This window comes from Peromyscus leucopus, chromosome 6 (genome assembly GCF_004664715.2).
Source record: "Peromyscus leucopus breed LL Stock chromosome 6, UCI_PerLeu_2.1, whole genome shotgun sequence".
NCBI classification, from domain to species: Eukaryota; Metazoa; Chordata; class Mammalia; order Rodentia; family Cricetidae; genus Peromyscus; species Peromyscus leucopus.
Window position 1 is genome coordinate 72,134,411 of NC_051068.1, and position 23,761 is coordinate 72,158,171.

The 23,761-nt window shown below is 43.2% G+C and overlaps 2 protein-coding genes and 1 pseudogene across 2 annotated transcripts in view; all 3 read right to left on the reverse strand.

The window, feature by feature from the left end:
* LOC114680909 (myomegalin-like) overlaps window positions 1-23,761 on the reverse strand; it is a 199,198-nt gene that overhangs the window by 64,713 nt on the left and 110,724 nt on the right.
* LOC114680908 lies at window positions 3,978-6,265 on the reverse strand. The gene has a single exon (XM_028854082.2). It carries the CDS (start codon window positions 4,845-4,847, stop codon window positions 4,041-4,043), a length of 807 nt encoding a protein of 268 aa, XP_028709915.1. The 5' UTR covers window positions 4,848-6,265; the 3' UTR covers window positions 3,978-4,040.
* LOC114680930 lies at window positions 20,096-23,324 on the reverse strand (annotated as a pseudogene).

Here is a 23,761-nt window from a genome sequence, read left to right on the forward strand (position 1 = left end):
GTACAGAGGGAATAATTCAGCTAGCTGCATCGGAACTGGGAGGAGAAGTGTCTGCAGTATTTCATGTACTCACATTTGATTTTGGATGGTGCTGGGTATCAAACCCGGGGCCTCGGGCAGCTCTGGCCCCAGCCCTGACTGCAGTGTTTTCTAGCAGAAAAGCAATCCTATTTACATGTTCAAAAGCTCGCTCCAGCTGCTCTGTCGATGATGCACAGTTAGGAAGCCCCGGCAGAAAGGCGATCAGCCAGGAAGCAGGTGAAAGGTGGCTGGATCATAAAGACAGCAGTGAGAAGATAAGTGGATGGGTCTGGGACCGTTCATGTGCTGTGGCTCCAGACAACTGGAGGCCCGAGAAGAAGAAGCAGCAAGGATGACGACTCCCAGAAATACTTGAGATATTTGTTGTGAATAAAAGATGCCTCCCCTGGAGCAATAGCAATGATGTCACACACATACCACAAGAGATGACTGAAATAGATACCTACAATTCTAACGGACAAAGAAAACTGTCAGTGATTCAGTGGTAGAGCAGCCTCTATAAGACCTGGCTTTTTGTTTCCTCGGTGTAAAGTAACTCTCCAGTCATGTCCACTACAAATATGAAATCTCAACCATAGCAAGCAGAATTGAAGAAATTCACTTCAGGACTGGAGATACAGTGCAGCTGTTATGTTTACCTAGCATAAACAAGACCTCAGACTCAAGCCTTAAATCTCTAGTGCTGGGATCAGGGAACAGTTTCACTATTAGAACGGCAGGAAGGTAGTCCTAGTCATTCACTTAGGGCTCTGAATGAGCTAACCAGCCATTCCAATCCCACTTTACATACTAGGAAACGGAAAGCTACATAAGGTAGCTTAAGATATTCAAGTGACAGAAAAGGTCCAGAAGTGTCCAGGGAAAACCAAATTGCAGCTGGTGATGCAGCTTTTATTCCTATGAACCCACAGTTCACCATACCGTCAGGAACATTTTAGGGATCAAAGGTTTGTGCTTAATGAATGAGACCCATAAAAACAAACCAAACTAAACGAGGCCTGTCTCCTACTTCCCAGGCAATGTTCTAATCCTTCAGCAGCCCTCTTGGAAGCAAGACCATTTCCTTGTATATGTTTCTCTATATGCCCACGTTTATATTCACATATATGTGGTCTCTAGGCCTCCGTGTATAAACACAGGGATACAGGAGGGGCAACTCTGAAGCAGAAGATTGCCACAGGCCAGGAATCTGCATCTCATGTGAACGTCTCAGCCTGAATCACAGGAAACTTCTGATTCTGTGAATGACTTATTTAAGACATGGGAGGTGTCTGTTTCTCCTTTCTTCATAATTTACTCTTTTATAGCATGGAAAACGCCTTTTCAGAGACGCCCAAAGGCCATTTAATAAGCTCCTCTGAGTCAGGATTGTGTACTAAGTTCTTGTGAAGTACCAAGCACATAAGCTTATAGGTCCTAGAAAGATTCAACACAGCCCGATGTCGGTGATCCTTAGGTTAGTAGCATTAGGGTAATTCCAGATACTTGTCTTCTACGACCATGACCTAACCACACAGTGTCCTTTCAAATTAATTACTTTCAAGTCAGAGTTAGTATGCATGCTTCATCAATCTGGAAAAGGAGAGCGATGTCCAGGCCTAGTGTACACAACACAAGGCTAAAGAGCAGTTGTTTTTACCTCTGCATCGGCAGCATTTTTCCAGGCATGTTCTAATCCTAATAGTGAGTCACAGATCTCAAACTGCTATAATCGCCTATCCTACTGTTAATCATCAGAGACAAACAAGATCCAACGGCTAGCATAAAATTAAAGACCCAACCTTTGACTAGTATCTAATGTCTATATTTCCCAAAGGGCCTGATCTACCTAAATATACAGCAAAGGCTTAAGTGGGACAAATTCACAATCGTCCCAAGGGAGCAGGCCTTGCCATTGTAAGGTTTGAAGCAAAGGTGTGCTCTTTGAATTTGGACAAAAGGAGCCTGTAGTGGCCCAGAGCTTGGTGGATTGCTGTTTACTAAGGAGCCACACCCCCTTATCATAGCTTTTCTATGTCAGGAAATAAAGAAGGAAATTACTACCCAGAACAAGACGTCAAACCTTTCTGCAGATGATCTGAAGAGCCTGTGTCCACAGAAGGCAAATAAATGATTTGCATAGCATCAGTAAGCAAGAGAAATATACTGTTGCTGCTTATCTTACTATAAGGAAGGAGGTGTAGGGGGGAGGGTGGGAGGGAAGCCAAGCCGCCAGGAGGGATCTTCAATGCTGACAGTTAATACGCATACAATGGGTTAAGTGGAGGATCAAACAAAGGAATCAAAATGGCTAAAGTTTGCTTTCAAGGTTCTTGTATCTACAAATCAAAAAGAAAACTAACAAAAAACACTTATTTCCCCATCGTGACCAGCCTATTTTCAGATGCTAATATGAGAATACCACGTTTAATTTGTAGCATCTGTGTCTGGTCACAGAAACACTGTTTGGACCAAACACAGAAGTGAGGCTCCATTAAAGAAAGAAAGGAAGCACCCAGGTGCTAGGCATGTGATGAAAGCAGGGTTTTGCATACATTTTAAAACATCCCTTGTGCTTTCTACTAAAGTTCTTATTGGTATACAAATTTTACACGCAGGCCTAACTATGCCTCAAAAATCCCATTTCATTGGACCCTCGACTTCACTCATTACCAGACTGTAAGTCTCTGGACCCCGCTGACGGAGGACTAAGATTCCCAGTGACTTCTAGATTGCCCACCTTTGCCAATTGTGCCAGGATGTTGAACAGAATTAACTGAATCCAGCATTTAGTGTTGCTGTGGAAACAAAGTAACAGCTACCTGGTCCCTGTAAATAGCTGAATTTAAAAGGGCGGTCTGCAGTCCGTTAGGGGGACGTGAATATTCAAATTAAGTTCATTCTCCAGTCATGAAGAAAGTCAAGACTATGGTGAGTGAATCCCTTTCTTACTAACAACTACCTCCCAGGAGGGCTGAGTAGAAAAGCTGCCTGTGCAGTCTTCGCCTTAACTTTGAGTGACAACATTTGAATTCCCAAATATCTCCCATGAACAAGTCACCATTGACTCTCAAATGACTGTTACTATAACAAACATTGCCCAGATGTTCCTTCGAGAGATTAACAGGTTTTACCCTATGCTATGCGCTACCCATTTTGAGGCATCTAGGGGATGGAAAGCTTAACGCTCCAGGGAGAACTGGCCAGGAACCTAACTCTCTTACAGAAAGACAATGGAAGATATCATGCACAAATTTAAAAACAAAAATGGCAAAAAAAAAAAAAAAATCAATGGGTGGGGGGACTTTTGGTGCTGTAAGTGAAATGAAATGTCTTCTTTCTACAGGACTTTTGGTATGTAAAAGATACGCAATTTTGACAATAGAAAAATCAACAAAGAATGCTTAAAAGGTTTATGAAAAGCAACTTACCTAAGTGTAAGTCATATTTACTAAATAGGGCATGAGCAAAAAGTATAGCCAACATGGGCATGGGCGCATGCCTTTATTCCCAGCACTTAGGAGGCAGAGACAGGTAGATCTCAGTGAGTTCGAGACCAGCTTGGTCTACAGAGTGAGTTCCAGGACAGCCAGGACTGTTAAACAGAGAAACCCTGTTTTTTTCCAGCCTAGAACATTACTATCCTGAAACTCATCAAATCACAGGAAACCTATGGGCAGCTCATCGGAAAGGCACGCATGTAGTCATCATGGATACCTGGAACTGGAGTGGCAAATACTCTTCATCGAGGTCATCCCACAGCTCCTGCAGGTCTGAAAGGTCCAAAGGATAGCTCACAGGTGTCAAAGGCCTGTTAAGGAAACTGGAACTAACTCCATTTGTCATGATATGGCCAGGCTTGGCTCCAAGTGGGCTGGATTTCACTGGAATTGGAAGCTTGCTCCCTCGGGGACTCTGGAGGGGCTTATATTCAAGACCTTTAATCATGCTAAGAGCTAGCTCCAGTTTGTGGTTACAGAAATGCTGTGGAGCCTGGTCATCCGAACAATAGTCACACTTCAGAAGTTCTTTGGTACTCCTCTCCGTTTCCTCATCTTTTGTTGGGGAGGACTGGCCTGCACACTAGCATCCAAAGATTCCACCGAGGAACCTGGCGTCCCTTCCTCCATGCTTTCTCCATCCGGGGGAACTTTTGTGCTTGCTAAGTCTGGCGGCCCAACCTCTGACAGTGCTGGTTCTTCGGTGCAAATGCTGGTCGAGTACCTACTAGAGGGGGCATAAGAAATACTTCTGGCCACTTTGCGAGGAACCTTACAGATGGCTTCATAGTCAGAATCTGCAACCCGCAAAGCCGCACAACCGCGGCATCTCCTGGGTCGGTTTCCGGGGCCTTCGGAACCATGACAGCTGTGTGACTCCTGAATCTGATCCTCATTTTCAACCCAGCACTCAAACCCTGAAAAGGCAAAGTCTTCCTGGAGCAGTGCGGAGTACCTCATATCTGGCAAGCTGGAAATGTCCACCGTCCCACTCCCCGCCTTGATCTCCTCGCCAGAGTCATCGTTATTCTTCCGATACATACTGGCGATGCAGAACTTGAGGCGATCCTTCTCCAGCAGCAGCTTCTGCAAGCGCTCGATAGACAGGGCTTCGATCCTTGCAATAACAGTATCGAATCGATAGATGCGATCGAGCATGAAAGCACACTTGCTGCAAGCAAACTCGGCTCTGCCATCGCGAGTGACATCTTTGCCCAGGACGTACGAAAGCAGAACTTGGAGGTTGAGCTTGGACGTGGTATGGAAGATCCAGCGCCGCTGGTTTCCACACAGCTCCCGGGCACAGATCCTGCAAATCTCTTTCATCTTTACTCCGGGAAGGGTGGCCGAGCGTCTCGGTAACGGCCCCAGCTGCGAGCTGCGAGCTACTCACTGGCTCTGGGATGCGTTCCTCTTCCCACCTCGATTGTCTGGGGCTGGCATGGTCCTGCCCGGGGTCCTCACTGGGTAGGGGCGCACCTCCGAGCGCGCAGGCTCTGGGTACCACACGGCCAGCCCCGCCCCTCGGGCAGGGGGCGGGCGCGGAAACACCGAGGCGGGGGGATGCTGAGTGACAGGATGCGAGCCGAGCGCCGACGCTGCCAAGGCCCCCTACAGCTGTCTCTCCGGCGGGCCGCCGTGTCCTCTACGTCCTCCCGGGCGGGCAGGCAGGGCTCCCAGACGGTTGCAGAGGCTCAGGGCTGACGCAAAGCCCGGGCGAGGAGGCATCAGATTTCAAGATGGCGCCGGGGCCGGCGGCCTCCCCGTGACTCCTCTGGGAGTTGTAGTCCGACCGCGGCGGCTCTGCGCATGCGGGCTGGCGAGCACCTCGCCCCCGCCCTCTCCAGCTATCCCGGTAAACGTGGGCTTATCGCCGAGTGGAGCGTGGAAAACCAGGTGTCGGCCCGGCGCCTGCCTGCTTTACTCTGATAAGATCTCACCAAATGCACGCCCTGATCCCTTCGAGGACTCCATCTCCGCTGCTGGATGCCTGGAGGCTCCTCCCAGGGAGGAGAAAACGCAGTCCCCTCCCTGTCGGTCCACGGCCCAGTGCCACGTACTCTGGACGTGGCCTGGCGGTGCCACTAGGTACCGCTGCGCCACCGCCTTCTCGGGCCGCCGCCCCACCTCCTCTCCTAAATTCAGTCTGGCTCTGGGGTCAGAAGGCCCCAGGCGGCCGAGATGGGTGGGGAGGGCCTGATAACTGGAGGAGGCAGGTAGAGCGAGTTTGGCGCTGCCAAGCTAAGGTTGAACGTTCCCTACTATTGGATGGATCTAAGGATGGGGACTAGTGTTTCCTCCCATCAGTGTTGGGGGATGGGCGGCTAGGCCTCGCTGGCCTAGGTGTTTGGTCCTTTTATGGAGTGGGGCATGGCCAGTGCACAATGCAAGCACCTGAGAGAGAGAGAGAGAGAGTCCAGCAAACTCCTGGGTGGCTGCATCTGTTAATCAAGATCTTAAAGATAACAAGAGAAAGGGCTTTGTCAAGCTAGAGGCCTCCCGAGAGGAGATTATCACGAAATCTCCTCCTTTTCGACATGGAGAGGGGAGACAGTGGCTTCTTTGAGAACGTTTTCAACTCAAGGGCTTCAGAATTAGGGCTGGAAATTCACTGGCATAGTTAGTCCTGGGTTTTACTGCCGCCATGCAGTTAAGTCCCCCACCCTTGTGTACAGAACTTCACACACAGAGGAAGGGACCGTGTAGCACCTGCTGGTTGAGATGCAGGTAACACAAAGTGTTGTGGGTAAGAATTCACTTCCGGACTTGAGAGGCAAATACCAGAAGAGGAACCCTGTCCCCAGGAACCGCTTGAACTTCCCCCAGAGCAGGAACTCAGGTCCCTAACGACTTATGAATTCTAACATTGTGAGACCCGGGCTATTGTAATTATTCTAATCACCTAAACAAAATCCTGGAGCTTTGTCTGCAACGTAACTTTGCATATATAATTTCACCTAAAGACACAGATTCTGATCCTCTAGTCAAAGATCATAAAATGGGATTCCAAGGAAACAGCTGCAGTTTTGTATCCTCTAGGTATGTGAGCTTGAAAGTCATAAGAAACTGAGCAACAATCTGAAATATACAAGAGTTTCTGGACTCACCCTAACTGATGGACATGCAGAGAGCATTCTACTCCCCCCTAGATAAAATACTCCAAAATTACATCGAAAAATAGTGAGTCATACCAGAATTAGCCCTACCTAACATGATCATTGGTATTTAAAATCACTTGATCATAGTCAAAAGGTAATTCAGTGTAGATTAAAACAAAACAAGCCGAGTGGTGGTGGCACACACCTTTAATCCCAGCACTTGGGAGGCAGAGCCAGGCGGTGTGGTGGTATTGTGTTCCCCAAAATATTGTGTACCTTAATAAATTTATCTGGGTCAGAGAACAGACAGCCACTAGATACAAAGGCTAGAAAATGGTGGCACTCACACCTTTATCTAGCATCCAGAGATAGAATCCTCTGGATCTCTGTGAGTTCAAGCACATTGAAATAGCCAAGCATGGTGACAACGCTTTATCCAGAAAGCCAGCTTAATCCAGGAGTGTGGTAGAAAGCAAAAAAATATAAGGCGTGAGGACCAGAAACTAAGGCTTTTGCTGGTTAAGTTTTAGCTGGTTAAGCATTCAGCTTTTGAGCAGTAATTCAGCTGAGACCCATTCGGATGAGGATAGAGGCCTCCAGTCTGAGGAGACAGACCAGCTGAGGATCGGGCGAGGTGAGATAGCTGTGGCTTGTTCTGTCTCTCTGATCTACCAGCATGGACCCCAATAACTGACCTCGGGTTTGATTTTATTAATAAGAACTTTTAAGATTCCTGCTACAAGGCGGATCTCTGTGAGTTTGAGGCCAGCCTGGGCTACCAAGTGAGTTCCAGGAAAAACCCTCTCTCAACACTGCCCCCCCCAAAAAAAACCAACAAACAAACAAAACAAAAAATCTTGAAGCCTAAAGTTTAAAAATAAAACTTAGAAGAAACATCATTACAATACGTTTAGCATTTTATGGTCATCTTCATCACAATTTGTAGTTAACAGTGGCTCCTTAGAAGGAAGCAAATTGGGGTGGAAGGAACTAACTGAAGATATATTATTCTATAGACTATGAAACATTTGAATTTAGACCAACGAATATTCAGGTATCACCTTTAATTTTTTGTTTTTTTTTCATTAAATATTTTCTTTAAAAAAAAAATTAGCTTAAAAAAACTGTATGTGCTTGAATATTTTTCCTGCATGTATGTATATGCACAAAGGTATATGCACCACATATGTGTCTGGTGCATATACATGCAGGCAAGTTCAGAAGGGGGAGTTGGTTTCTCTGGACCTGAAACTTGCAGTTCTAGATGGTTATGAGCCATATAAGTGCTGGGAACTGAATCCATGTCCTCTATGTCTATGTAAGAGAAACAAGTATTCTTAACAGCTAGGTCATCTCTCCAGCCCTAAATGTCTTTTAAATTTGGAAAAGACCCCAGAGGTAAAGCCAAAGGCTGTGCCAGTTTAACATACCAGGTTCTACTTAGATCTAAGCCATAAAACTTGAAAGTAAAGGGAAATGTTTGTAACTTGCATGATGTACACATAGTGTGGGCAACTCAATATAGACAAAGGCTCAAATAGGGATATACAAATTAATGATGGTTATATCTGGGGACTGAAAATGAGTATGTTTTATGTGACCTTGGAATAATCTAGAGTTATCAGAGAGGAAGGATCCTCAATTGAGAAAAAGGCCTCCATAAAATCTGACTGAAGGCAAGCCTTGGGGCATTTTCTTAACTAGTGATTGATGTGTGAGGGCCCCGCCCATTGTGGGTGGAGCTGGCCCCAGGCTGGTGGTCCTGGATTCTGTAAAAAAGCAAGCGGAGCAGGAGCAAGCCAGGAAGCAGCACTCCTTCATGGCCTCTGCATCAGCTCCTGCCTCCAAGTTCCTGCCCTGTTAGAGATCCTGTCCTGAGTTCCTTCAATGATGAACAGTGATGTGGAAGTGTAAACCAAATAAACCTTTTCCTTCCCAATTTGCTTTTGATCATGGTGTTTCATCACAGCAACAGTAACCCTAACTAAGGCAGAAGACAAAGACATTTTCTGGGCCAGTAAAGATTTTCTCTGCCATGTCTTGAATGGTGGGTACGTGGGTTTGTGCAGCTTCCAATGCTCATGAGATCGAGCACTTTTAGAGTTGTAGATTTGATCTAAGTATATGGTACTAAAATAGATATGTAAAATGTAGATATGCATTGCCTAAATGCTTTTAATCTTTAGCAGAAAACAATCCCCACTTCAGCACAGAATAGCTTTAAAAACTGGGGATATAAAACAGTCTGGAAGACATTCTGTAAATAGCCCAATTGCAAATGAAAAAAAGTCTTGTTCTTGTTTAATATGAAGTTTAGAAAACACAGTTCCATGCACATGCATCCCATGCATTTAAGACTGAAGTAATGTATGTGATTAAGGTGAGGCTGAAGATTTTTGTGATAGTTTAATATAGATTAATGATTACTTCTAAAACTTACTGAATGCACAAATAGAAAGCTTGAAAGTAGGTTTCTTATTGTGGAGTTATCACTGGGCTGTATCAGTAGTTTGTCCTGAGGAGAATGAATGATAACAACCTGGGTGTGGAGGCTTATGCCTACAATCTTAGCTTGGGGGAGATAGAGGCAAGAGGGTAAGGAGTTCAAGGTAGTCCTCAGCTACACAGTGAGATGGAGGCTAGCCTTGACTACATTCAGACCGTATCTCTAAAAAAGAAAGAATAAAATGACTGGTGAGCACATTCACAAGCACTTAGTAACTTAGTGCTTACTACTTAGGTAGCTAACATTAGGTGACGTCACTTACATCTGGTCCTTAGATTCCTAATGGACAATATGAACTTTTAAAATACAACAGTTTTCAGACTTTAGTATCCCATCAGAATGAGGTGTGTATGTTTGGGGGGGCGGGTATTAAAATACAGATTTATCCAATCTTGGACCTCCTAACAAATCCCCAGTCTTGCTCATGCTGCTATCTGAGAGCTGTACTTTAAAAGTCACTGAACTAGAACTACTAAGTTGGGTTCAGAAAAAACCTCAGTAAACATCCGAAGTTCTCGGGAGGCTGGAGAAATGGCTCTGTGTTAAGAGCACTGGCTGCTCTCAGAGAGGACCCAGGTTCAGTTCCTAGCACCTACAGGGCGGCTCACAACCGTCTGTAACTTCAGTTCCAGAGGATCTGATGCTTTCTTCTGATCTCCATGGACACTGCACATGTGGTGCATAGATATACACATGCACATAAAAATAAAATAATTTTTGAAAGAGAAAAAAGGCCAGAAGTTATATAGATAGATAAATGAAAAAAATCTATCAAAGAGCTATTCACAACATTAATGTTGAATTTAAAAAAACTATACCATAGTTGGAGATGGCGGCTCTTGCCAGCATATTATCCCAGTACTCATGAAGCTGGAGCAGGAAGATCAGATTGGCACTGCCAGCCTGTGCTTACACTGTGAGTTCCAGGTCAGTCCAGGCAACAGGGGGTGACCCTGTCTCAAAAAATCAGAAAGAAAAGGAAAAAAGGAAGGAGGACTATATTTCCATTGTGGTGGACAAGTATTGCTGTGATGGCATTTTGTTGGTTGTTTTGTTGTTGGCACCACACCTGTTTGGGTATCAGAGTCAAAGGAGTCTCTCTCAGAGCCCCCACCACCACCACCACCACCACTTTTGTATCCACTGTATGGCAACAAAGCTGTGTCTCACATCTAATTCTGGCTTGGGAGGGAATTTCCAAGGGAAGGAGAGGTGGGAAACCCCCATGTTCCAAACCGGCTGTACTGGGTTTGATGCTCTAACTGTTCTAATTAATTAAAGCTCTTCCTGCCACAAAAAAGGTTCAGGAATAGAAGATGAAACAAACAAAAGAAGAACAAGAAGATGAAATAAAGAGTGTTCAAGTAAAGCCATTTAGGCTTAGTGCTAGCACACAAACTGGTACATGGTCTCTGTGTGCTGGAAACTAGAAACAGTGATGCTTTCCACTAATTAATGCAGTATTTGGAAACTTGGGCTTTAAAAGCAGGAGACTTCTGGTATATCTACAGATTGTAGTCATGCATTTTAGCAGAATCTGAGTTATGATAGTAAACATCAGAACCTTTTGCATTAAGTTGTTAGATAACTAGTTTCATAAATAAAACTTTGAGTATGTATTAAGTATGTAAGGCAGTCAACATGAATGTATGCAAACTTGATGTTTTCTCGGGCTTTGCTGAGCCCTCAGGCAGAGGTAATTAGAATAAATGCCTAACTAAATGGTACAGACACATTCTGGTGTGGGAGAAAAACACTGAGACCAGTGTGGACTGAGCACGTTGGAGGAGGCAGGAGTAGCCTGTGAAACAGCTGTCAGCCAAAGAAGATAGTATTATTCTAGGAAGTTGGGGTGAACACATTTTTGCCTATAAGTAAAGGAGAAAGTGGGGATTGCTGAGCATCCATGTGCATCTCTCTGCAGCTAATCCTCTGCAGCTGTTCATTCACAGGTATTGAGGTCCAACTGTGTAACACACTGTCACGGAGGACCTTAGCAAGTAGCATTTAGTTACAGTATTTTGACCAAAGCAAAAGAATTTGGACATGATGTCATGCACTTGAGCAGAGAATCGAACGAAGAGAACTATTTTAGGAAACTGGGCTGTGCCACAGATGGAATACAATGTTGGGAGTTTCTGGATGATTACAGGATGATCTGCTGAAGAGCCATCACAGCTATTTATATGTGTAGAGTAATCATTTCTGGTGTAGAAATGACAAGGGTATGGTAGGTCTGAGAGTCACCGTAAGAGTGAACGGTGCCGGGCAGCGGTGGCGCACGCCTTTAATCCCAGCACTCGGGAGGCAGAGCCAGGCAGATCTCTGTGAGTTCGAGGCCAGCCTGGGCTACCAAGTGAGTCCCAGGAAAGGCACAAAGCTACACAGAGAAACCCTGTCTCGAAAAACCAAAAAAAAAAAAAAGGAGTGAACGAAAGGGCTTGTTATATATGTATTAGATATGTGAGCCAATGAGCATGTATGTTGGCGGAAATTTCTGTACCACCAGCCACCTCCCAAATAACCACACAGAGACTTATTATTAATTATAAATACTTGGCCAGTAGCTTAGGCTTCTTACTAACCAGCTCTTAGAATTTAAACTAACCCATATTTATTAGTTCATGAACTTCCAAGTGGCTCATGGCTTGTTATCTCATTTTCTATACATCCTGCTCCTTCTGTGTCTGGCTGGTGACTCTGCCTTTCTTCCTCCCAGTGTTCTCTCAATCTCACTCTCCTGCCTAACCTCTTTCTGCCTATCTATTGGCCAGTTGGCTCTTAATTAAACCAGTGAGAGTAACACATGTTCACAGTGTACGAAAGGATTATTCCACAGCACATGCATTTATGAAGACAGGACCACTGCACTCCTGAACTCACGGCGTAAGACCTTCACAAGTTCAAGCCAGTCAATATAGTCCAGCTGGAAAGGGGGAGGGGCCTGCCTCTTCCTGAGGGAGGGAAAGTCAGTTTTCTTTAGGGGTGTGATCCCTGCTAGGTTGACCATGCTCCAGTAGTCATATGCATTTGGGTAGCACTGATTTTTGGCTCAGTGAGTTATATGAAAAAAAGACAAGGAGAAGAAATGTCATTGGGTGGGAGAAATGAGCAGGATTTGGGAAGAATTGAAGGGGAGGAGTTCGGAATGGATATGATCAAAATACATTGTACACATGAAATTCTCAAAGAATGCATTAAAAAATAAACGGATGATAGAATCTTTTCATGCTGAAAGAAAATCTTGAAGTTATTTACCACAGGGAAGACAGATTGCCATCTCCCTCTTATCTACAGTGGGCCGTATCCACATTTTTAGTTTCCACAGTTTTAGTGACCTATAGCCAGCTGTGGTCCAAAGTATTAAACAGAACATTTCCAGAAAGAAGGTCGCTCCTACACTAGAAACCGGCTTGCCTGCGTGTTCGGATGAACCCCTGTGCTGTCAGATGCTGTCCTGCTGGAATGAGAATCCGTCCTTTGCTAGTGCAGCCTTACTGTGTGCTGCCCTCTCGTTACCCTTGAGCTTCCTGTGCTCCGTGCTATGAGAAATAAGTTCCTCTTGTTTCTAGGCTACCGGGTATGACATTTTGTTACAGCAGCCTAAATGGACTAAGACAGCACTCCTAAAATACTTAAAGAGTATCTTTCTAGATTACGTAAACAACCATCCAATGAATACACCAGTGTTTTCCCTTTTTGTCTCCACTTACTTAAATCCCTTTCATGCTTTATAGACCAAATCTTTGCTGCCTACCCCAGTTCACAATGATTCCCCCTTTCTCTGTTGCCTTATATTTTCCCTGTTAAGGGATTTTCATCGGTGACAACTCTGAAGGACAAAGACTAACCCCCATACTTCTGGTATTCCTCTGTCTTGACTATCGGTACCCTTGGCAGTCATGTAAATACTGCCGACAAAGCTGTATGGAATCCCCTAATTCGCTATCTCCTTTGCAGCTCCAAGTATCAAAGCTGTGGTTGCTTTAGCTGAGAACTCTTACTCCTGAGACTCGTTACTGATGAAGGTTATGGCTTGGAGACAGTAATGCTGGGTGAGGATTTGTAAACAAGCCTCCGTCCGACATACATCAGCTTAGGAAGAGGAGCTGAAAAGCTGCCTTAAAAAAAAAAAAATCCCCTTATATGAAGCTGTCCGGCACTGCCTAAGCTATGCATCCCTGCAAGGTTTTCATTCTCCACCGTGAGCATTCAGAGCACATTCTTGCATTGACTTCCCCACCAGATCTCCCCATGGAAACACTGGAATGTTTGCTATTTTAGGAAATATGCCTGACTGCAAGCAGTGCTGTTTACATTAGTGCAAATGAGGCATGAATGCAAAGCCTTGAGGGGCTGCGGATCTGTGTGAGTGAGAAGGTCCTGTTTGATTCGCCAGCACCCCTCCCAATTCTGCTGCTCTGTGTCCACAGTGAAATCACATGCTAATAAAATTTGCTTATCTGTTATTAGAGAAAATACAGGAAAAATACAAAGCGAGAATTCTTTCCGACCTTTGTTTCCAAGTACGCCATTTCCCCTGCTTCCACACGCCCTGGTTTGGGTTTCTTTTTAAAGCTTTGCCAAAAAAGAAAAAAAAAAAAAAAAAAAACATCTACTGTTCTATAAGAAGGAATAGTATTAATAACTGGAGCGGCTACGGGTTTCCCTGTGATTCCGGCTCCCTTCACTGGGGAAGAGAAAAGGGCTCTGCTAACGCTCTTAACTTTCGCAACTGCCCAGAGCAAAACAGGTGGGCGAGGACAGCAGCTCCTGAGTACCCAGGCCACACTCTGTGGACCCGAGTGGACATCCAGAAGGACTAGAGGTAAACCTGGAGTGATGCCACAGTGACTTGACACATTTAGAGCATTTTAAAATCTTTGTCTAAAGTTAACAGATTATCCTATATATTGTACCGACATGCTTTCACTAAACGGGTGCTGTGGGGCAGAAAGGAGAAACAGCTGAAAAGTTAGTAAAACTAATGGAGTCAAATAACAAGTTTCAGAATACCTGCTTTAACTTGTAATGCACATTATACTGGTCAATTGACACACACACAATTTAAGCTTGTTGAGTAAGATCTCCGAGTGAGGAATCCCTTCTTTGTCTCCTCTAAAACTCCCATCCTGGGGCAGGCTGGCCCTATCCCTCTGTAATGAGGAGAAGGAGAAACAGTAAACAGCTAAGGGTATTGCGAAGATTGTGTCTTGTGAACAGCTAGAAGAAAACCACAGCCGACAGAGGTTATTAGTGTTTATCCATTCAAAAAGCGCATCCCTGGAAAGATGCTCTGCTCTGTCTGGAGCCTTTGATCAGAAGCTCCAGCATGACTGAGCAGGGCTGTAACTTGACACAAATCCAGACAGGTACAGGAACAGGGAATCTCACCTGAGAAAATGACTCCCAAAGATTGGCCTGTAGGCACGTCTGTGGGGCATTTCCTTGGGTAATGATTGATACTAGAGGGTCCAGCCTGCTGTGGTGGTGCTACCTGTGGACAAGTTGTCCTGGGAGGTATAGGAAAGCAGGCTGAGCAAGCCAGTGAACAACGCTCCCCCAGGGCTTCTGCTTCAGTTCCTGACTCCAGATTTCTGCCTCACGTTTCTGCTTGACTTCCCTCAGTGAAGTTCTGAGAGTTGGAAAATGAAATAAACCCTCCTCTTCCCCATTACATCTGGTCATAGTGTTTATCACAGAAATGGGTTTACGCCAGATGTTTCAAGTGCCAAACTAATTGGATGGTGTTTTGTTATCGATCTACTGCTTCTTTTAGTTCTTTTACTTACTATATACCTAGTAGATCCGTTCACTCGGAACTGGAAGCACAGCTGTGGCAGACCAGTCTTTGGATCATTCAGAACACTGGACGGACTGCAGGTTCTGAAGTGAAACTTCTTCTACTCAGATTATATGTGATCCATCCTGTCATGCTGCTGTAATCACGTGAGAAATGCTCATGAATGGGACTGGGGTAAATGAGCATTTTTCGCTTGGACGGTTCGAACCTAGAGGTTCAGGATCTGTGTGCTCTCCTTTCCTCTAAGGGCCGTATGCCAACTGTGGTGGTTCTGATTGTGAAGACGGGAGAGAAGCGGAAAGGATGTAAACTCCAACTCAGATCTCAAGCACTTTCGTCATTCAGCATCCACTGGAGATTATGGGATGGTTTTGCTGACGGTGAAGAGGGTTCTTTAGCCCCTGGAAATCAGGACTGAAAGTTTGGAAATGAAATTTTCCTTCCTTTAGTGCGCGTTGCCATGGCAGACAGAGGTGTGAACATAATAACAATGGAATTAAGACATTGCTACTGTTAGCAGGCAGGAAGATGTCCATAGCACAGGCTTCAGGCGTCTTAAACGCAGTGTCGGCATATACCGAGAAGAGAGGAAATGTGATTATAACTATTTTCAATATCTTTTACTCCTATCTAATTCACAGAATTCACTTGGTGGAGCAGTGAATAGCTGTGGACAGCCATACCTTGTTCTCAAGAGGCTGCACCTCTGGGGATTACCTTCTCGCTGGGTAATCCTAGGGCATTCATTAGGGCTGCCTTTCTAAAATGCATACTATGTGTTTGTTTGTTTGTTTTTATTTCTCTTGCTTTAAAACAATTCTTCATTGCTTACAACATAAAGTTCTTATCTCTGTATTTATGGGCTTTTCCAATTGCATATTTCAGCCTTCTCCCATACTTATCAAATGTTTGCTAGCAGCAATTACCCTTAATTCCTTAACGACCTTCCAAGCCGCTGTACACAGCTCCCTTGCCTAGAAAGATCACAGTGGTTAACTTTTCTCATTGCCCACAAAAGCGAGTCAGCAGAGGAAGGATTTCTTTTGGCTCATAGTTTCAAGGTGGAGAGGGTATGGAGGCCAGAGTGACTCCTGCCCATAGCAATGGGGGTCCCTTTAGACAAGCAGTTTGTCTACATTCAGTGGTATAGGAAGCAGGGAGAACTTGGCCCAAGGGTGGGCTGAACTATAGCTGAAGGCCTGGTCTCATAGTGGCCTACTTCTACCAGCCAGGCCTTACATCTAGAACCTTCTAAAATGGTTCCACCAGTGGTAGACTGTGTGGGACAGGTGAAGTGCTGGGTGAGTGTGTTCTGTTGACAGGAGCACAGACATGTCAAGGATACCAGTGCCTCAGGCTCATGGGAACGAAAGGCCTTCTTCCCCTAGGCCAGGCTCAGGAGAATGGCAAGACCTTCCCCTGGTCCAAGTAGGGATGTTGATGAAAGGTTGACTTTTAGCTAAATCCAGTAGGTACTGAGACTGTCAGCCACAGCTTCCTCGCCCTGGATGACGGCAGCCTGAGACTGCTCTCCTATAGAGAGCCTACAGAGATTAGCTAACCCACGTCCTTGTTCGTGCTGTATACTGACTCAAATTCCAAAGGACTCAAATGTTCCACTGTCCATTGACAGTAATATCCAAGCTGTGTGTAATCACCTGAAGCCAAACCTAGATTCTGTTGTAAATGTAAACAGAATGCTACTATAAATTCCATTTCCCATGAACTGAATTACTAAGTGAATCAAAGGAAGGTTGTGTTTTTATTTGGCAAATTTGCCACTTTCTCATCACTTTAGGGCATAATCACTTGCTGCTTTTGAATTGCCAACATAGCAACCTGGGTCATGCTGCATCTGACGCTTTATCATTCACAGAGATGTTCATACAATACAAGGTCTCTTTTAACTCTTTTCATATAATCTCATTAAAAATTTATATATGAAAATAAGCATTATTGTATTCTAAGTTAAGTTCTGCATAGATAGATAGATAGATAGATAGATAGATAGATAGATAGATAGATAGATGCACAAACACAAACAACCATATAATATCTACCTCACAGTTATTTTCAGGGTATAATTAAATCAAGTTACTATACAAAGTATTCTAAGTAGTACTTGCTAAGGGAATTCTACAATATGCATTGATTTTATTACCAAGGAAAAAATATTCTTTGATGAATATTTTATAATTTATTTATTTTTATTTTATGTGCATTAATTGTTTTGGTCCCCTAGAACTGGAGATACAAACAGTTGTGAGCCACCATGTGGTTGCTGGGAAATGAACTTGAGTCCTCTGGAAGAGCAGACAGTGCTCTTAACTGCTGAGCCATCTCTCCAGCCCTGATGATTATTTTAAAATACCCTGGGTTCATATGATTAAGAAATCCAACCAACTATCTCATTTTATATTATAATAATTGGAACCATTTATGTCTAAATGTACCCAAGATATAGCAGAAAAAAATGCCTCAATATTTCTTTCTTTCTTTTTTTTTTTTTTAGGTTTTTCGAGACAGGGTTTCTCTGTGTAGCTTTGCGCCTTTCCCTGGAACTCACTTGGTAGCCCAGGCTGGCCTCGAACTCACAGAGATCCGCCTGCCTCTGCCTCCCAAGTTCTGGGATTAAAGGCGTGTGCCACCACCGCCCGGCAAGCCTCAATTTTTTTTGTTTAGTAAATAAACAGAAGAATCACTGTGACTAGTTTTTCCTGAACTATTCACACTGGTGTGTGTCCTGGGGAGCAAGAATGCAAACTGGCCACTCTAGAGTTCAGTCATCGTCTAGGTTGACAGATACAATGAGAGAATTGTGACCATTAATGTCACTGAGGACTGATATATTTATTAATTTTACATTTTTGTTGTTTTGTAAAATGAAGGTAGTTACAATTTGAGAGAAGTTTGTAACAGAAGACCCATTGACAATATTTTTACATATCTGCTTAGCCACTTTAAAGTTGTTATTATGGATAATTATAGTAGTTGTTATGATGTTTTGGACAGCATACAAGATACTTCACATTTATTATTTTTAACCTTCCTAAGTGACTGAATACTGGGTATTTTTACAGAAGAGGAAACTATGTTTCTTCAGTGTTATTCATTTAGGGAATAGTGCCACTAAGATTCAAATTTCAAAATCCAAGCTGATTCTTGTCGTTCTGCTTCCCTATTTACAAGCCAGGAGGCTTCACAACCCAATCAGCATAGAAAGAGCAAAATTCCTTCCCTGAACTTGGACTTGACTGATCCTTCTGTGTCTGTCACTTTTCTCATCATTGATAAAACACCTGAAAAGAAGCATCATAAGAGAGGTTTGGTTTTGCTCAGAGTTTGAGCATATATAGAATCTATCATGGCAGGAAAGGCATGGCAGTGGCTAATGCTGTGGTTATAGGCTCTCCCTTAACTCTAAGAGGATCAGGAAGCAGAGCAAAATGGAAACAGAGTAAAGCTATAATCCCCAAGGCCTGTATCCCAGTGACACACTTAAAGTTTATATAACCTAAAACATACCACCTATTGGGGACCAAACGTTCAAACACATGAGCCTGTGAAGGATATCTCACATTAAACCATAACACCGTCCAGAAGTTAATATGAAGCACTTAAAGATTGCCAAGAGTATTTGAGATCTTACAGAAATCACTCTAACATTTCACTCTGTCTAGAAGCACGGACTGAACCCACCCTTTCATTCACAATATGAGCACACACTGGAGTAGACATTTACTAAAAGGCTCTGAGTCACTTTGGGTCATTTCAGAGCTGATAATACAAAACTCATCTACATATACTGCCAGTCTTGATGGTTTTCCCATAGCTTTGAGTCATCAAAGGGAGAGAAGGAAATGAGCTATGGGGGGCTTCTTGTCCCCAACACGTAGGAGGACTTCCTTTCACAGGCCCCAGTGCTCATGAGTTCCATGGTGCCCTCTTCACTGTGCAGGAGGCATGGCCCACTCAGTTTTCAGGTGGTGAATGGGTCCTAAGGTGGCATCCAACCAAAGCAGCCCTGATTGACTGATCAGTGTACAGATGTATACTTGTTTGCTCTCAAAATGAATGTTCTATGAAAAAGTAGGGAAATACTGTATGATAGAATTAACAGCATGATATGATTGCGTTTCTAAGTGTATATGTTGGGTGACAATAATAAACCTTATAGATACCAGGTAGTATTTCAAAAGCACATCAAGATAGTACACATTGTGGAATTTAATGTACTTTATCTGCAAATACTGATGCCATTTTGTTTTAGGTTGCTGTACTTAGCTTGTTCTGAGCATTCCTTCAGAGGAGAATACAAGTGATTTTTGTCTTTTTGAAATAATAATCTTTTTGCTTTTTAAATCTGATGTGAAAACTGATACCCAACCAGTCTCCATCACTAGTATTACAAACTACATATATCCTCTTCAGTGTCACCAAAGAGGATGCAAATATGTATAGGTACTAAGTATAGCAGCATTTGTGTATCAGGAAATACAAAACAAGCTACATAGGTGATTTTATTTCAGAATTTACCCAATAGTATTATGTCTTTCAAAATGCTTACTCAAGGATACATATAATTTTTCCTGAAGCTGCTGGAGTAATTGCTGTAGAATGTTAGCCTGACAGGCTTTAGAGACTGTTTGAGGCTAATTTTCTAATTTTATATTGATAGGAAAGGAAAAGTGGCGTATCTATGTTGCATAGCTCATAAAGAGTCAAATCAGAAAGCCAGATCTTTTTTGTAGTCAAGAGGTTTTTTTCTCCCCTAATCAAAGTATACATAAAATACTTTTCAGAGTCATTGTGGCTTAAGCACCTATTGAAAAATTCCATCTACTTTCCTCTATTGCTTACAGATCTTACCCTCTAGTATTTATGCTATGGATAGACAAGGCTGGAAAACACTTTTAATTTTTTTTTCAAGGCAGGGTTTCTCTGTGTAGCTTTGCACCTTTCCTGGAACTCACTTGGTAGCCCAGTTGCTTGAACTCACAGATCCCTGCTCTGCTCAAGTGCTGATTAAGTGTGTGCTGTGGAAAACACTTTTAAATTGATTCTTAGTCACCACTCTTTTTTTCTTTTTGGTTTTTTGAGACTGGGCTTCTCTGTGTAATCGCCATAGCTATCCTGGAACTCACTCTGTAGACCAGACTGGCCTTGAACTTACAGAGATCCACTTGTCTCTAACTGCCAAGTACTGGGATTACAGGCATGCACCACCACTGCCTGGCCTACTCCCCACTCTTTTATCAAGACTCCAGAATTTGTTTATGTGAAACAATACATTAAACCATACATCTGAGGGGCTCCTTTGCTTCCCCATCATTTTCAAGTTTACATTTATTTGAAATTACTCTTCTCCAAATGTATTTTAGGATTATGTACTATGCAGTGTCACTCTGCACTTAGCCCATGTTCCAATACCAAAAATTCAAACAGCAAATTATATAATAGTTCTAGGTAATAGAGTGATTAGGGGAATTCTTAGGTTTCCCTAAGTTTAACATAATAACCACACTTTAAGTTTGTAAGGTTTAACATGTAACTTCAAATACAACATGTTTTATAGAAATCTACAAGTTTTTAATCTCTAAAAAAATGACTTCATTTTTTAGAGTTTCAAAACTGCATTTTTCAAAAAGAAATGTCCCTTATCTTCTCCGATAGCTTCAGACTTTTTACACTCACCATTGACTATTTCATGCCACTCCAGACAAACCTGGCATGGCTGACCTACTTACAGTGCTACTCATCTTCCTCAAGAGAAGGTTAAAAAGCAGATTGTTATGACCGCAGATATTCAATATGTCTACTACAGTACCTGTCACAAAAGCTTTCGAAAGATCATTTCTTTCCTCATGGTTAGAGTTAATCCTCTGTAAAAGCAATGAAGAATTACCAAGCATAACACAGGGCTCCTTTTAGCTCATGATGTTGATCTACTCAAAACAACAATTAACATCGATAAGACTATATATAGCAAAAGGGGTAGAAAACAGCAATTTGCATCTAGCCAAGTATAGATTAAATCAACCAGAGACCTTTTTTTTGACTACGGAGTACTGGAAGCATGGGGAAATCCAGAATCAAAAGAAAGGAAGGAAAGTCCTTGGCTGCAACTACTCTATTATCAATGTCATCTTGGGCTGTAGGATGGAACTCTTGCCTGTGCTCTGTATCAGCTATAATCGGGAGAAGGTGATCTGCACTGGTAATCATAATATTCATATCTGTCATTCCTATGTGTCATCGTATCCTCTATCACAGTGAGGATCCTAATGTCTACCCCTGCCACTATCTCCACCACTGCCAAGGGTTAGTCTGCCTATGTAAATGCCTGGGGTAGACCTGTGCTTTCTTGGTGATAGAATAGTCCACATGAATTCTTCTGCTCTGCATCCCTATTCTGTATGCCCTTTCTATAGCTTCCTTAGAGTCATCTAACCTCTCTAAGTACACAAAAGCAAAACCACATGATAGCCTAGTCCATGGATCATAAACCACATTGACACTGCTCAGTCATCCATATTGAGACAATACTTCCTGATGATGCAGACACAACACAGAGTCTTGGCCAACTACCCTCAGGCAATGGTCAGGATCTGGATTTGGCCCGCTGCCAGATGTCTTCTGTAATTAGATGGAGAGTGACTCAGGCTCCTTTGCCTTGGATATGCTGGTGTTTAGGACCCACTTCAGATCATGTTCTAAGCGAATGGTACCTTGATTGAGTATAGCATCCGTGAGAATGCCTCCTTGACCTAGACTTGGGCTTTGATCTTTATGAAGAATGGGATTCAGAGTATTCGGAGACCCTCGATGAACTACAAGATTCTGACCTGCTCTTTGCTTTTACTTATCAGGAGTTTCCATTGGAGATTGTGACTGAGAGACTCTACGCCCTCTAAGATGTCCTCTATATCACTCACCTCAGCCAAGTGCTGCCCAGAACTAGATGAAGGACAAGTCTGGGCTTGAGAGTTGAGGGCCTAGTCACCCCAGGTCTGGACTGTGGGGAGGAAGAACATGATGAGAATGCTGTGCTCCACATGCACTAGCTTGCAGGCTCCAGCAAAATGCACATTTTGTTTTGTCTAAAAACAACATAGAAATTGGAAAATGTCTAGAAATTGTGTTGCTTAAGCATAGATACATTCTGGGGCCCACTTAGAAAATGTGGCTTTAGTAAGTTGAAAGTCAAGTGGAGGAAGGGCACTCGGGCTGTGGTTGCTTTCAAGATAGTTGATACTATCATCATTTTCTCCACAGTAGAGGCAGGCTCTCCAATATCAAAACCACATTCTATGTTGTAGGGAGCTAGAAACCATTTGGCATTGCTGGGAGAACTGTTGTGGAATAATCTTTTTGTACACTGTGAAGATTGCTCACTCAGATTGATTTAATGAAAAGCTGAAAAGCTAATAGCTAGGCAGGATTGGGGAGGCGGAGAGGACACTGGGAAGAAGAAGGGTAGAGATGTGGCGAGTGCCAGCCAGACGTGAAGTGAGTTGGACACACAAAATGGGATAGAGGTTGTGGGAGTCTGCTGGGAGACCAGCTCCAACCAGCTCCCACCTATCAAAGGGTTCTTGGGTAGAGGAGAGAGGAATGAGAAAATATCAAATAGAAAGATAGATGATGAGGAGAAAGACAGAGACATAGGATAGTTTCAGGAGGGCCTGGGTCAATACCCAACAGCCCCTTTGTTTATTCAAAAGGGCTTTTTATAATATGCCAAGGAAAGAGGCAAAAGACTCCCCCTTGCAAGATCAAAGCATACCATACAGCCAAGTGTAGACCCTTCCAAACACCTGGTAAATATGCCCATGGTCAAATCATCCCATTATGCAGCCCTGCTAGGTAAAGCAGGCTCAGATTCTCTGACCCTGAGTAATTTGGGCTCCCACAAGAGGTAAAAGCCACATGGTAGAAAATAAATTAATAAAAATATGGATTAATTTAAGTTATAGGAACTAGTTAGAAACAAGCCTAAGCTATCAGCTGAGCATTTATAAGTAATAACAAGTCTTCGTGTTATGATTTGGAAGCTGGCAGGAGTGACAGAAAAAAAAAAATCTGCCTACAAATGGCACCCAACCTGGACCATGTACAACCACATAAAGCCTGAGAAAGTTAAAAAAAAAAAAAATTGGAACACAGAGTCAAATACAGCTTCCTTGCAGTCTCTCAATTAGGCTTGATGCTAGTGGCAAACAGAGGCAGGGGTCTTTTAAGAGGCCCTGCTACTGAGCACTTATGTGAGATTTGTGCACAGCTGGTGGTGTGCTACTTGGTGGCATGAGTTGAGGTAGAAATGCTACAGCAGTGTGGACCCAGAAACTTACTGGAGCTGGAGCAATAAATGTGGCACCTGCTGGTACCTCCACCATGAGGCTAGACTCTCAGGGAACCAAGGTGGGTGGAGCCAGCCACCAGCACACCATGAGTTAAGCTACACAGTGGTTTAAGTTTTGCTCATGCAAACAGAAAAAGTTACAGATACACAGTAAAATAGATTCAGATAAAAAAAACAAAAACAAAAAAAACCTCTAAACAGGTTACACTGTGTTTAAAAATGTACTTAAGAAAAAAAAAGAAAGAAAAAGGGAATAAACAGTCATAAAAATAGTTTAAAAATAATAAAGTCTTTAAAGAAAAAGTAATGTAATGGAAAAAGCCACATAAAGTTGGAAAGTACACAGGGAGTCTGGATCCTGTATGTTATTGTGTTGTCTTTAAATTTTTTGATTGCTGATGAGCAAACAATAACTGCTGAAGGACATTGGATTATAAAAACTACTAAATTAAAGCAACCTATATATTTTTA